The 13,899-nt window shown below is 47.2% G+C and overlaps 3 protein-coding genes across 15 annotated transcripts in view; 1 reads left to right on the top strand and 2 right to left on the bottom strand.

The window, feature by feature from the left end:
- GGACT (gamma-glutamylamine cyclotransferase) overlaps positions 1–11,761 on the top strand; it is a 47,503-nt gene extending 35,742 nt beyond the window's left edge. For 6 of the 10 annotated variants that reach the window (XM_042979731.1, XM_042979725.1, XM_007075315.3 and 3 more), the window contains one exon: positions 10,804–11,761. In XM_042979731.1, the coding sequence (XP_042835665.1) occupies positions 10,818–11,288 (471 nt within the window). In that variant the 5' untranslated portion in view covers positions 10,804–10,817 and the 3' untranslated portion in view covers positions 11,289–11,761. Of the gene's footprint in view, positions 1–123; positions 176–439; positions 1,223–8,579; positions 8,680–10,803 lie in introns of those variants that run through there. The other 4 variants (XM_042979741.1, XM_042979743.1, XM_007075316.3 and 1 more) reach the window with 4 other exon arrangements.
- On the bottom strand, positions 8,756–12,709 carry LOC122236980 (formin-like protein 16). The gene is made up of 2 exons (XM_042979717.1): positions 12,204–12,709; positions 8,756–10,247 (listed from the first exon to the last, which is right to left on the bottom strand). The coding sequence occupies exon 2, from the start codon at positions 9,529–9,531 to the stop codon at positions 9,040–9,042; it is 492 nt and encodes a 163-aa protein (XP_042835651.1). The 5' UTR covers positions 9,532–10,247; positions 12,204–12,709; the 3' UTR covers positions 8,756–9,039.
- Positions 12,710–12,932: 223 nt separating this feature from the next.
- Positions 12,933–13,899, bottom strand: part of PCCA (propionyl-CoA carboxylase subunit alpha) — a 477,968-nt gene continuing 477,001 nt past the window's right edge. For all 4 annotated transcript variants that reach the window (XM_042979710.1, XM_042979700.1, XM_042979707.1 and 1 more), the window contains one exon: positions 12,933–13,279. In XM_042979710.1, coding sequence (XP_042835644.1) covers positions 13,211–13,279 — 69 coding nt within the window. In that variant the 3' untranslated portion in view covers positions 12,933–13,210. The remainder of the gene's footprint in view (positions 13,280–13,899) is intronic.

The following is a 13,899-nucleotide window of genomic DNA, read 5'->3' as shown; positions in this document are numbered from 1 at the left end:
TGTACATGATTTTATTCACAATTTGTTTTTCTGATTCAAAGTGAACATGAGTGCCTTAATCCTCTAATGGGAATTAATTGCTTGTTTCAGTGCTTAACTCTGATCCTTTCTCAATCCCCACAGGGATGAGTTTCTTCCTGAAGGATCTGTGTTTGTTCAAAACACAATCAGAAAGGTAATGATGTTTTTCTTATGAAAGGAGCCAGAAATGCAAAATGTTAATTTTTTTTTTTCCTCCCCTTACATAAGTAGTAAAGGATACAAGAGATGAAATGTAGACTACTATAATTTGGTCATTCTAGCTAGCTACATTTTTTCCTAGTAAAGAAGTTTAATTTTTATTGCTAGGTTTTCTTTTATGGGAAAAAGCTATCTTCTGTAGAAGAAAGCTACTGGACTGATTTTCCACAGAGTCGAAGTTAACAACCTGTGGCCTAACCATGATCATTTCTATGTAACAGCACCTTCCCAGGGATTCTTGGCTCTGAAAACTCATCAACACCCAACCAGTAATTGATATGGCGTGATTCCCTCTCCCATTTATTATGTAGAATATTAATTTTTATTTTTTTAAGAGGCTTCATTGAGAAGAATATAAGCTAGTAGATATTTTTATAAGATCTTAATGAAGGAGGTAGGGTGGAGAACTTCAGAACATTCATTGGGTTCTGAGGCCGGGCACACAATCAGCAGTCACTAGAGATGGGATGAACCCAGGTTTAAAATAACTTTTCCCAAAGACCCACAGCTGCTGAGTGGTAGAGGTGGGGATTTGATTCAGGCCTGTCATTGTGCCACAGTGCATCTCCTTACACTTACCATGCACTGTGTTCTTAAACGTCCATCTGTAGAACACTGAGGCCACCCTACAAGGGTTCAGCCCACACTGCTGTCTGAGCCCACAGGGCTGGCCAGGCCAGGCCATCAGTGTCCTAGAAGAGGCCTACCCTGGGGGGGATACACCACAGTAAAGCAGAGACAGAGCCACTTCTAAAGGTCACTCTTCAGTTTCCTCTGGAAAAGCCCAGATGGCTCACCTAGAGCTGTTCCTAAACTCTTGCATTTTATCCAAAACTCTAACCAGGCTGAAACATAGTAATGTATGAGCCTCAGGAGGTGGCATTCCCTTCTGCTGTGGCAGTGCTGCCTGGTCCCAGCCTGGATGAATCACACGCATATTCTCAGCTAGCCCTGGCTGGGGTTCGGAGAGGATCTGGTGCATGTACGTAGACTTTTTGCTTTTTGCATGTCCTATTGGCTGTGACCCTCATCGCAGCCCTTGGAGACAGGATGAACCTGTCAAAGAAAAGAAAGGAAAACTAAACCCAAAGCTAGCAAAAGGAAGGAAAAAATAAAATTGACAAACTTGTGTCTAGATTTACTAGGAAGAAAAAAAGATATAAATAAAGTCAGAAATGAAAGAGGGAAAAGTACAACCCATTTAGTAGAGATAAAAAGGATTATAAGAGAACTGTGTGCCAACAAATTGAAACCTGGATGAAATGGCTCATGCCTAGAAACATACCCTATCAGGATAAATTGTGATGAAATAGAAAATCAGAGTAACCAAAAAAGAGATTGAATTACTAATCAAAAACCCCTTAACAGAGACCAGAACCAGATGACTTCACTGATGAATTTTACCAAATCTTCCCAAAAATTGAAGAGGAGGGGACACTTTCAAACTCATTCAATGAAACTCATTCAATAAGGGCAGCATTCTAATCTGATACCAAAACCAGATTAATAGCCCTGCTGAAGATTGATGCAAAAATTCTAAACAAAATATTAGGAAACAGAATTAAATGGATTATATACCACCACCAAGTGGAGTTTGTCTCAGGAATGCAAGGGTGGTTCAACATAAGAAAATAACCAATGTAATACACGTTAACAGAATGAAGGGGAAAAAGTTGACAAGATTCAATGCCAGTTTGTGGTAAAAACACTTAAACTAGAAACAGAAGGCAACTACCTCAACATAATAAAGGCTGTATATAAAAATCCCCAAACTAACATCATACTCAATGGTGAAAGACTGAAAGGTTTTCCTCTAAGATCAGAAAGCAAGCATCCTTGTCTTGTTCACCACTTCTTTCAGTGTAGTATTATAAGTCCTACCTGAGGGGCGCTTGGGTGGCTCAGTCAGCTGAGCATCTGACTCTTGGTTTCAGCTCAGATTATGATCCCAGGATTGAGCCCTTTGTTGGGCTGAGCGTGGAGTCTGCTTTGGATTCTGTCTCTCTCTGCCCTTCTCCCCACTTTTACGCACTCTCTCATTCTCTCTTAAAAAGAAAAAAAAAATCCTACCTGAAACAATCAGGCAAGTAAAATGCTTAACAAGGAGGTAAAAGGCTTGTACACTGAAAACTACAATACGTTGCTGAAAGTAATTAAAGACAAATAAATGGAAAGACAGCTCGTGTTCATGGATTGGAAGATTAAATATTGTTAGGATGCTCAGACTACCCAGATCTACCAAATCTATAGATTTAATGCAACTGTCATGAAAACTCCCAAAGGTGACTTTTTGCAGAAATAGAAAAATCCATTCTGAAATTCATGAAGAATACCAGGCTACCCCAAATAAGCAGTGTAATCGTGAACAATAACAAAGTTGGAGGTCTCATACTTCCCGACTTCAAAAAACTTACTGCAGAGCTACAGTAATCAAAACAGTATGGTATGGAAGACGGCAGAGTCTACAAATCAATCCTTGCATGTATAGTTAAGTGATTTTTGATGAGGGTCCCAAGACCAATGGGGAAAGTTCAGTCTTTACAACAGTTGAGAAACTGGATATCCATATGTAAGAGAATAAAGCTGGACCCTTACTTTACATCACATACAAAAATTAACTCAAAATGATCAACAACCTAACAGAAGAGCTAAGGCTATAAAACCCTTAGGAGAAAACATTGGGCAAAAGTTTGACATTCCATTTGGTAGTGATTTCTTGGATAGGACACCAAAAATGGTAAAAAAAAAAAAAAAAAAAAAAAAGTAAAAATAGGGGCGCCTGGGTGGCTCAGTCGGCTAAGCGTCTGACTTCGCTCAGGTCATGATCTCGCGGTCCATGAGTTTGAGCCCCGCGTCGGGCTCTGTGCTGACTGCTCAGAGCCTGGAGCCTGCTTCGGATTTGGTGTTCCCTCTCTCTCTTGCCCCTCCCCCGCTCCTGCTCTCTCTCTCTCTCTCTGTGTCTCAAAAACAAAATAAAAAAAACAAACAAAAAAAAAAGTTCAAAAGTAAAAATACATTGGACAACACCAAAATTCAAAACTGTGCATCAAAGATGCAATCAACAGAATGAAAAGGCACCCCCTATGGAATGGGAGAACATATTTGTAAATCATGCATCTGAGGAAAGGTTAATACCCAGAAGATATACAGAACTAGAACTCAATAGTGAAAAACAACCTGATAAAAAAGTGGGCAAAGCACTTGAATAGACATTCCTCCAAAAAAGATACATGAATGACCAATAAGCACATGAAAAGATGCTAAAACATCACTAATTATGGAAATGCAAATCAAAACCACAGTGAGATACCACCTCACACCAGTTAGGATGACCACTATCAAAAAAAGCATCAGAAAACAATGTAACAAGTGCTGTGGAGAAATTGGAGGCCTTGTGCACTGTAGGTAGGAATGCAAAATGGTACAGCTGCTAATAGAATACTATATGGAGGTTCTTCAGAAAATTAAACATAGAATAACCATATGATCTAGCAATCCTATGTGAGTGGCTGCATTATTCACAATAGCCAAGAAGTGGAAGCAACCCAAATGTCTTTTGGTGGATGAATGAACAAATATGGTGTATGCATATGATGGAGTATTATTCGGCCTTAAATAGGAAAGAAATTCTGACATGCGCTGCAACACGGATGAACCTTGAGGACATTATGCTCAGTGAAATTATCCAGCCACAAAGAGATAAACACTATATAATTTCACTTATGTGAGGTACCTAGAGTAGGCCAAACTCATAGAAAGCAGCATGGGGTTGCCAGGGGTGGGAAGACAGGGAAGGGGGAGTTCTTATGTAATGGGTATAGAGTTTCAGTTTTGTAAGATGGAAAGAGTTTTGGAGATGGATGGTGGTGATGGGTGCACAACAGTGTGAATGCACCTAACACTAATGAACTGTACGCTTAAAAATGGTTAGGATGGTAAATTTTATGCTTTGTGTATTTTACCACAATTTTTAAAAATTTGAAAATAAGAGAAATACAGAGAAGTAATTGATTTATCAAATAAAATTCAGTCAAAACAAAGGGAGGGGAGAGAAAAAGAGTATAGTATGTCCTTGGCACTGTCACTGCAGAGCCTGAGTCCTGGGCTGTACGTGACAGGGTCACAGTTCCCCTTGGGATCTGGAAGTGCAGAGCCCTGGAGGCATTCAGAGTCCTATAGATGTAGCCCAGTTCCTGGTGCTGCCCCCACAGACTCTGTGCAGGGAGCCGCACCTTGACCACTTTAATTTGCTCATCCCTCAAATGAGGTACCACCACCCGTCTTTAACGGGGTGCTGGGGATCCGGTAAGCTGGGATGGCACGTGGCACTTGGCCCAGGGCCGGTCATCGCAGGGAAGTAATCAGCCCCTGCAGAAGTGCCATCCTCTGCAGCCCTCTGACCACAGTTTCTGTCCTTCCTCCCCTCTCCTCTCCTGGATGAGGCATTTCTTTACTTCCTTTGCAATTGAATCCCTTGAATAATGGAAGCATGACACTTTCTTTGCTCAGAACCTGCTCTGGCATCTTATGGGTCTTATTCCAAAGCCCAGGCTTTCTCCAGTAGGACTGTTCTAAACCTCTTTCCATTCTGCAAGTTCTCAGCCCTGGTGGCACCCGCCCCATCCTGGACAGACAACATCACCTATTTTAAGGAAAGGCCAGGCAACCCGGCACAAACGTCCCTGTGGCCACCCATCTGTCCTTTCTTTTTTTTTTTTTTAATTTTTTTTTGTTTGAGAGAGAGTGGGGGAGGGGCAGAGAGAGAGAGAGAGAGATACAGAATACGAAGCAGGCTCCTGGCTCCGAGCTGTCAGCCCAGAGCCCTACGCGGGGCTTGAACACACAGACTGTGAAATCATGACCTGAGCTGAAGTCGGATGCTCAACCGACTGAGCCACCCAGGCACCCCCCATCTGTCCTTTCTAAGGCAGGGTCCCCCTCACCACGCCCTGGGTGCACTCTTTCCTATTGTCCCTGCTACACTTTTTTTTTTTTTTTTTTTGGATGCTGCCCATTTACCAACCTGTCTTTCCCTTGACCTTCACAGCAAGCGGAGGAGAGGCGAATATATCTCCTCCTTTATGTGGGGAGGGAAAATAATATGCCCTCTACCCTCATAGGCTCTTGACTGAGACACTCTCTGTAATAAAAGATTAACAGGAGAGGAACACACAAGTTTTGTAACACATATACCTCCTGCATACATGGGGAGACCCAGGAGAACGGAGTACCTCCGCACATGACCCACACCCTCCCCTTAAATACCATTTCCAGCAAAAGGCAAAAGAAGATGTTGGGGCCAGGAAGCCAGCTGTGGGAGGTCTTCAGGCAAAGTACAGTGAACAAGGGCAAGGATGTGCATCTCTTGGTCTTTGCCTTTGGCATCGATAGTTTCTAGAGATGTAGGCATCTTCTGCTTGCTGGTAGAGCTGGGAAGATAATGTATGGAGACACCCCTTATAGATGTAAATGACTCTTATATAAAGGGTAACTTCTATCAGAGTTTCTCCTGTGTTTCTTAAAAACATTCATCCTAAAATAATCCTCATGCCAAAGAGGCATATTTTGGGGTGACCAGCTCTGCTCCCTACAGCGTGCACCCCTGCACTCAACACGAGGCCTCTGGGTACACAGCCTGCATCTCCCTGAGGGCTGTGGTGGCCTTTTCCTGTGGTTGCTTCCCATTCTCCCCCCTGCTCTTGCCTCAGCAGACAGGATTCCCCCTCTATAAGCAGACCTCTCTCTGTCCCCCCAGCCATCACCAGCCCTCTCTGTGCCCATGATTGCTACCTTACTGGCTTTCTCTTGGCGACCTTAAACACACCCAAGTCAGTGGTGCCATAAACTCTCCTCAGTGCCCCTCTAAGCAAGTGGTTTCCAAACCCCCACCTCCATCCCAGTTCACATTGAGCCTCTGGAAAGATGATGGGGCTGAGGGCCCTGTGAAGTGGCTGGATGGGTGGTGCAGTGAGGGAGACACAAGAGGAACAGGCTCTTCTGTGCCTGCTTTCTCCCTAAAAATCACTCTAGTGGCCCATAAAGACAAGATGGTAGACAGAAAATGACTTAGCAGCCTGGAGAAACCGGAAACCTAAGACCCTGCGTAGTAAGAAGCCAGCAAGCAGCTAGCCACCTGGTAGAGCAGAGCAGCAGAGGAACTCTGGACTCATGGGCATGCGAAGACAAGGATCAGAGTAGAAACAGGAGGAGAGGGTGAACGTCCTTATAGGGAGCAGAGACACCAGTCTCCCTGCTTCCTACAGAGAACAGGTGGGTTACTGTCCAGAGAGGCTTGGTATTGGGGACATCAGGTCCAGCTGAGGGTGGGGTGAGTGGCACCCTGAAAATGGGGATCGAGGGAAAATCTGCATACCTGTAGATCATTATCTGGCACCCCCCAAACCTGTACCCAGATCCCCCACATGAGGCCTGTCGACCATCAGGCTCCCTCCCTAGCACACAGAGCTTTAATTTCCTATACGGTGTCTTGATTCTCAATATGAAAGGCCAACAGCCAAGGATTACTGGCATTTGAAGAAAACATCTAAAGAAACACACCAAAATAGAGGCAAAGCAGGCAAAGATGAAAACAACAAACCAAACGCATGATAATACCTTCCCAAAGATGAGAGATAGTTTTGTGCTGGGAAAGAAATACAATGGCAAAAAATAGACACAAATTCATAAAAGACCTGGAAATTAGTGTATAAAGAAAAATACCTGGGGGGCACCTGGGTGACTCGGTTAAGCGGCAACTTCAGCTCAGGTCATGGTCTCGCAGTCCATGAGTTCCAGCCTCAAGTAGGGCTCTGTGCTGACAGCTCAGAGCCTGCTTTGGGTTCTGTGTCTCCCTCTCTCTCTGCCCCTCCCCTGCTCATGCTCTGTCTCTCTCAAAAATAAAAACCTTTTTAAAAATTTTTGAAAAAAGAAATACCTGGAAAAAAGAAAACTGGGAAATTAATCCAGGAAACACAATACCTGAGTATTAGAAGACAAGAAAGAGAACAATAAGGTAGGAATGAGAAGAAAATTCCCCACGATCCAAGATGGTCAGTTTTCAGATGGGAATTCCCGGCACAATAAATGAAAGAAACCCACAAGAAGATACACCATTACCTCAGAATCCAAGGGAAAAAGGAAAGCCTTGAGAGTTTCCAGAGAGGAAAGCTCAAGTCCTGAACAGAGGATGGGGGAGTCCAATAGCACTGGACTTCTCAACAAGAACTTGGGAAATCAGAAAACAAAGAAATGACTTTAAAGTTCTTTAGAAAATTATTTCTAGAATTCTCTAACAAGCCACATTGTTAATTGAGGGTGGGAGAAAATTAGCTTCGGCACAATGAGGGAGTCGATGAAGAAGGGGCCATGGGACCCAGGGGCCAGGATCCTGCACTGGCTCAGGGGAGCCCTTGGCAGCATGGCGGTACATCCCAGATGGCAGCAGTACCAGATTGCAACAGGATGGGCTCCAGGGGTGATGGCTCCAGGGGAAAATGAGGAGAACCCAGTGGGTGGTGTTAAAAAGAGAAGCAGAGGCCCAAAATGGCTGCACTTAGGCCAAGGCACTAAATCAAGACCTTACACCCAACCTAACTGTCCTTTCAGACTTCCCCAGAAATGTAGTCTGAAGTGGTCGATCAGGAGTTTCCTGATCAGTGCCAATGAAGTGATCTGTCACAGGCCCTGTCCGTAGCCCAGAGAACAGGAAGTAACCCACCTGGTGAGACTGCCTGGCTCCCCTCTAAGGGAAGGTGACCTTGCCCGGAGCAATCCTGTTCTTTTGCTAATAACTTTCTTGCCCCGCCGCCACCGCTGCAGTCCTGTGAAAAGCTTCCATCTGGTACAAGTCCTTGGAGCGCCCCTCCATGTGCCAGATGGGGGCCGCCCAACCTACACATCAAGGCAATGCCATCCTCACACTTCCTGAGTTCAGTGTTTGTTCTTTAACAGTGGTCAAGGCTGAAAGGATTCTTACAGCACTTTCTGAAAATGTGAGGCTGAATTAGTGTCAGAGAAACTTGAGCAAAGGGGGGGGGGGGGGGAGGAAGCTGCAAGCAATTTTTAATTCCAAGGAAAACAGAAAAGTTGTCCAAGAAAGGAAGTTAATGATAGTACACTGTGTGCCTTATCTGAGAACAGTGTTTACATAGTTCTGCTGCTGAACTGAGTGTGGGTCTGAGCAAACACTGTGATGGGAGTCCGCTGGAGGGTCGGGGACAAGGCGGGCATGCGTCCTCAGGGCACCGGTGGCAGTGATGACCACGGCCACCAGGGCACGCGGGACCACCGGCGGTACGACCTCACGGAGCAGCAGGCTGCTGTTTTACTTCTTTTTACAGTCGAGACCAAGAGGTTAGGTGGTTTGCCTGAAGTCACAACCCAGGCAATTGGGTTCTAAAGTCTGTGCTGTAAACCACTGAGCTCACCTGCTTCAGGAAGGTAAGACAAAATGGAAAAATCCAGAAGTAGGCGTGCATGTCATCAACAGTACGCAGATAAATACCGATGCCACAGCTTAAGGCTTAAAATTAAGTTCAGCCTCCAGGGAGTGGGAAAGGGTAGGCACTTTCATCTTTCCCGTAGAACTAGTTCACGGTTACATTACGCACACATATTACTTTTAAAAAAAAACATTTAATCAAAGAGGAGAAAGCTGGGGCGCCAGTGATGGCGAGAGCAAGTCTCCAGTTTTGAATGGCTTTGTCCACCTGCGCGTTCTTTGAGCCTTACCAGCCGATGTGGTTTCCACACTTGCTGCCAGCTCCGAACACTCCAGCGGGAAACAGGACAGGCGGCCCTTCAGGGAGCAGGCCCCTTGGAGAGAAGTTGGGGCGAGGCAGGGCTGGGTGGGTGCTGCTCTGGGCCGGCCCGAGGAAGCTGCTGTGAAGGGGCCTGGAGGTGGGCAGGTGACCCCTGGGGTGGGGGGCGAGGCGAGGCCTCTGTTTTGGAGGAAGACCCTCTGGGCGGAGGCTGCAGGAGGGCGGGAAATGGCTGGACCCGGGGTTGCACTGGGTGGAGCAGTGGACAGAGCCTGCTGGAGGGCAGGATACACACGTGGGGGAGTCGGGGCTGCTCCCAAGTGTCTGGTCTCCGCAGAGACCCGTCCAGTGCGCTCCCGCTGTCCCCACAGTTCGTGCTGACGCTCTCTGTGCCCAGCTGTGCCATCCCCCAGCCCCGGCCACCCTCGGCTCCAGCGTCTACTCCTTCCTCTTCCCTCTGCACCTGTGCTCCAGCTCCCGCCTGATTCACCTCCGTGCTGTCCTCCCTGGCATGACTCCCTCCACACCCCATAGCTCTGCTCTGTCCTTCCCTGTCACCAGGGTCACCAGAACAAGAGCTCTGGGTGCGTCCCCGTCCTGTGCAAGGTGACCCAATGTTGCCAAGTGTTCAGGGTGCACATGCACGGCCAACCTGGTGCTTCTCCCACAGCCGAGCCTTCCTGAGGTTCATCCAAAATCTGTGCATGTCCTGACGTTCCACTGACGACCGAGAGGGACGCAGTGGACAGGAGGGGAGGTCAGCAGGCGTGCTGGTTTGTGGGGGCTGTGCATCCTCCCCAGATACCCTGAAGAGGTCGGGTGAGGCCGAGACCCCCATACCAGGAAGTGGAAGTTCTGTGAGCCAAGTGGGACTTTTCCAAGGACCACCTGATGGGTGTCCAGGGACATCACCCTCCAGCTGTTCGTGGCTGGTGGTGGGCTGCTGCCGGCAGACGGGCACGTCCTCTGTTGTCCTGTGCACGGTGTCTTCCTTCCAGAGCCTGCCGTTATCACACAGCGTTGGGCCAGGAGGGCAGTGAAATGCAGGCTTTGGGGAGGGGCCCAACTTGCCTAACTTCCATTTCTAGTTTTGTTTGAGTCACTTTTACACAAATGACTTCTAGCAATTTATATAACAATCTGTAGCCCAGACCCAGGTGAGCAGTAAATATTTACCTTCACACAAGAGCCAAGGTTGCTGCGCTGAGTCACAGTGAGTCACAGGGAAGCATCATTACCCTCTAGGACCTTGAAAAGGGACACGGAAGGTGTGATTGTTGAAGTTTTGCTGGGTCACGCTGCCAGGACTGGTGTGTAAATTTAGTACTAGAACCTGAATGACCTCTTGTAGCGGATTCCATGGGCCTATCTTATATGTATGCAGGTACCGTGTATGTATACATATTTATATTCACTTACCAGTATTTGTTCTATAAAAAATATTTATTGTATAATTTGTACAGTCATTTTAAAAAGATTAAAAACTAACTGGTCTAAGAAACAGCAGTTCTGAGGGCTTGATCCCGAGACAGGCTGTCTTCCTCTGACAAGTATGTTCTTAAATGAGTACCTTTTCCCAGAAGGGTGACTATAGAAGGTGGTTGGGTGTTCCTGGCACCTCGGAGCCCAGCACAGGATGGTCGAGAGTAGTGGGCTGTGGGGCTAAGTGGGATTGTGAGCACCCGCTCGCCCAGCAGACCCTGGAACCTTCCCAAAGTCTCCAACCCCAGGCAGGACTGAAAGCCCTTCCCCGGCTCTCTGACACATTCAGTAGGTACCGGTCTGCTTCCCTTCTGTTTTGCAGCTCCTGCAGCCCGCATGGCTCGTGTGTTCATATACGGGACCCTGAAGAGAGGCCAGCCCAACCACAAGGTCCTGCTGGACGGTGCCAATGGCCGAGCGGCCTTCCAAGGCCGGGGCCGCACGGTGGAGCCGTACCCCTTGGTGATCGCCGGCGAACATAACATTCCGTGGCTGCTTAACCTCCCAGGGCAGGGGCGCCGCGTGGCAGGGGAGATCTATGTCGTGGACGAGCAGATGCTCAGCTTCCTGGATGAGTTTGAGGGTTGCCCCGACATGTACCAGCGCACCCCTGTGAGGGTCACGGTCCTCGAGTGGGAGGGCAGGCAGGGCACCCCGGAGGAGATGCCGGCCACCGACGGGACCCTGCAGTGCTTTGTGTACAGCACGGCCTCCTACGCACCTGAGTGGGTCCGCCTCCCGCACCACGACAGTTACGACTCCCGGGGGGAGCATGGCCTTCCCTACAACCCGCGGGAAAACAGGTGAGAAGGGCCAAGGTGGACAGAGCCCTGGTGATCAGTCGGGGACACCAGCCTGGCCTACACTCGCTGAAGGTGGAAGCATGATAATGCCCTTTGAAGCAAGTGTTTGTACACTCAGTGTATGGGAAAGGGGACGATCTCTTCTTCAGTCACAGCTGCTTTCCGCAGTCTCCTGCACCTGAAGTCTGTCTCTCCAGTAGTGCTTTGTTGCTTTTGTTGCTTAAAGGCGGCCATGGGCTCGAATACATCGGATAAGGAAATTCAGGATTTTAATTCCCCTAAATGACATTTCCAGAATTCATATGTCATACTTTTTCTTTGCTTTGATCTGAAGATAACATTTAAAATGTAGACTTTGTGTTGCAGCTAGATTTTAGCAACCCTGCTGTATTGATTCTAACTTGTAGCAGCAAGAAAAGTAAGTTTTTAAACCGATTTTGATTATCTCGGTATAATAAAAGAAACTCAAGAAAAACACACTGTGTTTTGGGGTAGTTTTAGACTCTATAAAACATCATTGAGTTTTCAGATCAAGCTTATTAAAGAAGGATTTACTAAAGATGTTCCTGTAAAATTAAACCGGGTATTTTAGGAAACCAAATTTAAAAGTGCTGGTACTGTTGTTGGCCTTTTTTTTTTTTTCTTTGCGTCTCCTTATTTGGCAGAAGGTTCTCTTCACTGGAACCCAGCAAAGTCCTGAGCACCTACTTGATGGCAGGTGCTGAGCACCGTGACTGCAGACGGAGCTCATGTGAGCCAGGGCCTGGGGCCCCGAGGAGCAGCATTGCGGGGCGGGCCTTTCAAGGAAGAACCGACACATTAGTAATTTGTTCTTCAGGCCTGACGGAAGCTTAGCTTCCAAATACAAACAGCACTTAAAATAATTCTAGCGAGGCACGAAGTACCAATTACTACCCACCTCCATCTGATAATCTGTCAGCGGCGCTTCGAATCCGCGCACGACTCTGCCTCTGCCTCCTTACCAGCGAAGTAGGAAATGGATTCCAAGAATTGCAGAAGCAACTGCATTCGCAGCTGCTGATCCTCAGTGACCTCGTCCTCTGCTGGGAGAGCTCACTCACTCTTCAATTTAATGGTACACTGTGATCGCTAACTGCATCTGGCACAAAAACATCATCATTATTTTTAGCCCTTTTTTCTTAACGGGAAACTTGCTTCACAAAAAGGCAAGGATGGGTATCAGCTGATGGGCTTGTGGCAGCCACACCCACCACTCCCAGGGGAGGGAGCCCCAGCAAAGCCCTGGGGATGTGGGCTGGGCAAGAGCAACCCGGCGAGCGGCTGTCACTAAGGTGCCCCCCACCCCCACCCTGCCAGCTCATTCGCCTGCCCAATGAGAGCCAAGAGCAGCACAGGAGGGAGCTCCAGACCTCTAGCCCCCTGTGGGTACTGCGCGGGCTCCCGGAATCATGAACGGCCACAAATGGGAGTTAGGTCCTCAACCAGGAAGAAGTAGGTAATCAGAGTATACAGTGGCAAATGATAATTTCATGAAACCGAGGTAAAGAACTGGGGTTTATATAAAATGTTTTAAAGGATCACAATGAAATGCTAGTATTTAAAGTCTACTGGCACAGCCAGTAGCCTCTTATGTACATTGTCTTCATTCAAAAAAAGGGCAAGCTAATATTTAGACAAATGCTCAGTTTTATTGATTTAATTTTGACACTAGGAAATCTCACAGCAGAAGTACAAATCATATGTACAAGTATTTATATCAATAAAAATTTCCATTGGTGATATTTTGGCAGAAATGTTGGTTTTGACTATATGTGGAATAAATATGACCATGTAAAATCTGCTGCACAGGGGTGTTCCTGCAAAATGCTTGACTAAATTGAGTGTGAAAGAATAATAATACAAATGGCTAATTAAATTGGGTGATGACGGAAAGGCTATAAATACTCATTCCAGTTCCACGAGCAGATCTCCTTCTCCAACTGTGTCTCCAGCTTTACAACGCACTGATTTCACCTTGAATTAAAAAAAAAAAAAGGAGGCGGGGTAAAAATTATTAAGTAGACCACGAGGGAGAGCTCCTCTTCCTTTTCTGGAAACGAGGAGGCAGCCTGGCAGGCTCCGGAGCACAGGTACAACAGTCCTCTCCTGCCGGCAGAGGAAACTGTGAGCATAGGGACATCGTTGCTGGGGGCTGTGACTCGCCACCTTCCCCCGCCCCGGCCTGTCCCCTGCTGTCCTAAAAGCTGCTGGCGCAGGGGGTCTCTGCTGCTGTCTGCCTGGGCCCAGCGCTGGGTGCACCCGGGGGTCTGTGCAGTGTCCTAAAAGCTCAGTGTATTTATGCCGGATGAGCTCTCAACAGCCAGCCCTCCCAGTCTCTTCTACAGCATCAGGTGCTAGAAATGGTCTCTGAGAGCTAACGGTATATACTTGGTTTAGTGTGAAACCCAAAACCAAAAATAACCACACAATTATACACGAGCCAAAACAAACTCCTTAGCCTGAGATCATAAACTTCCTTCTGACGGGAAATGAAATCCTCCAAAGACATGTGGCTGCAGGGATAGTACTGTATGGCCTAATGTGGAACAGGCACTGAGCTCCCACAGCTGTGCCACTGTGCCCTTACATTCTAC

This window comes from Panthera tigris, chromosome A1 (assembly GCF_018350195.1).
Source record: "Panthera tigris isolate Pti1 chromosome A1, P.tigris_Pti1_mat1.1, whole genome shotgun sequence".
Taxonomy (NCBI): Eukaryota; Metazoa; Chordata; class Mammalia; order Carnivora; family Felidae; genus Panthera; species Panthera tigris.
Note: the sequence above shows the minus strand (reverse complement) of the source record. Positions and strands in the feature narration are given on the sequence as shown.

Excerpts from the sequence above, each read along its gene's own strand:
- LOC122236980 (XM_042979717.1), bottom strand. The coding sequence starts at position 9,531 with ATGGGGTGTGGAGGGAGTCATGCCAGGGAGGACAGCACGGAGGTGAAT.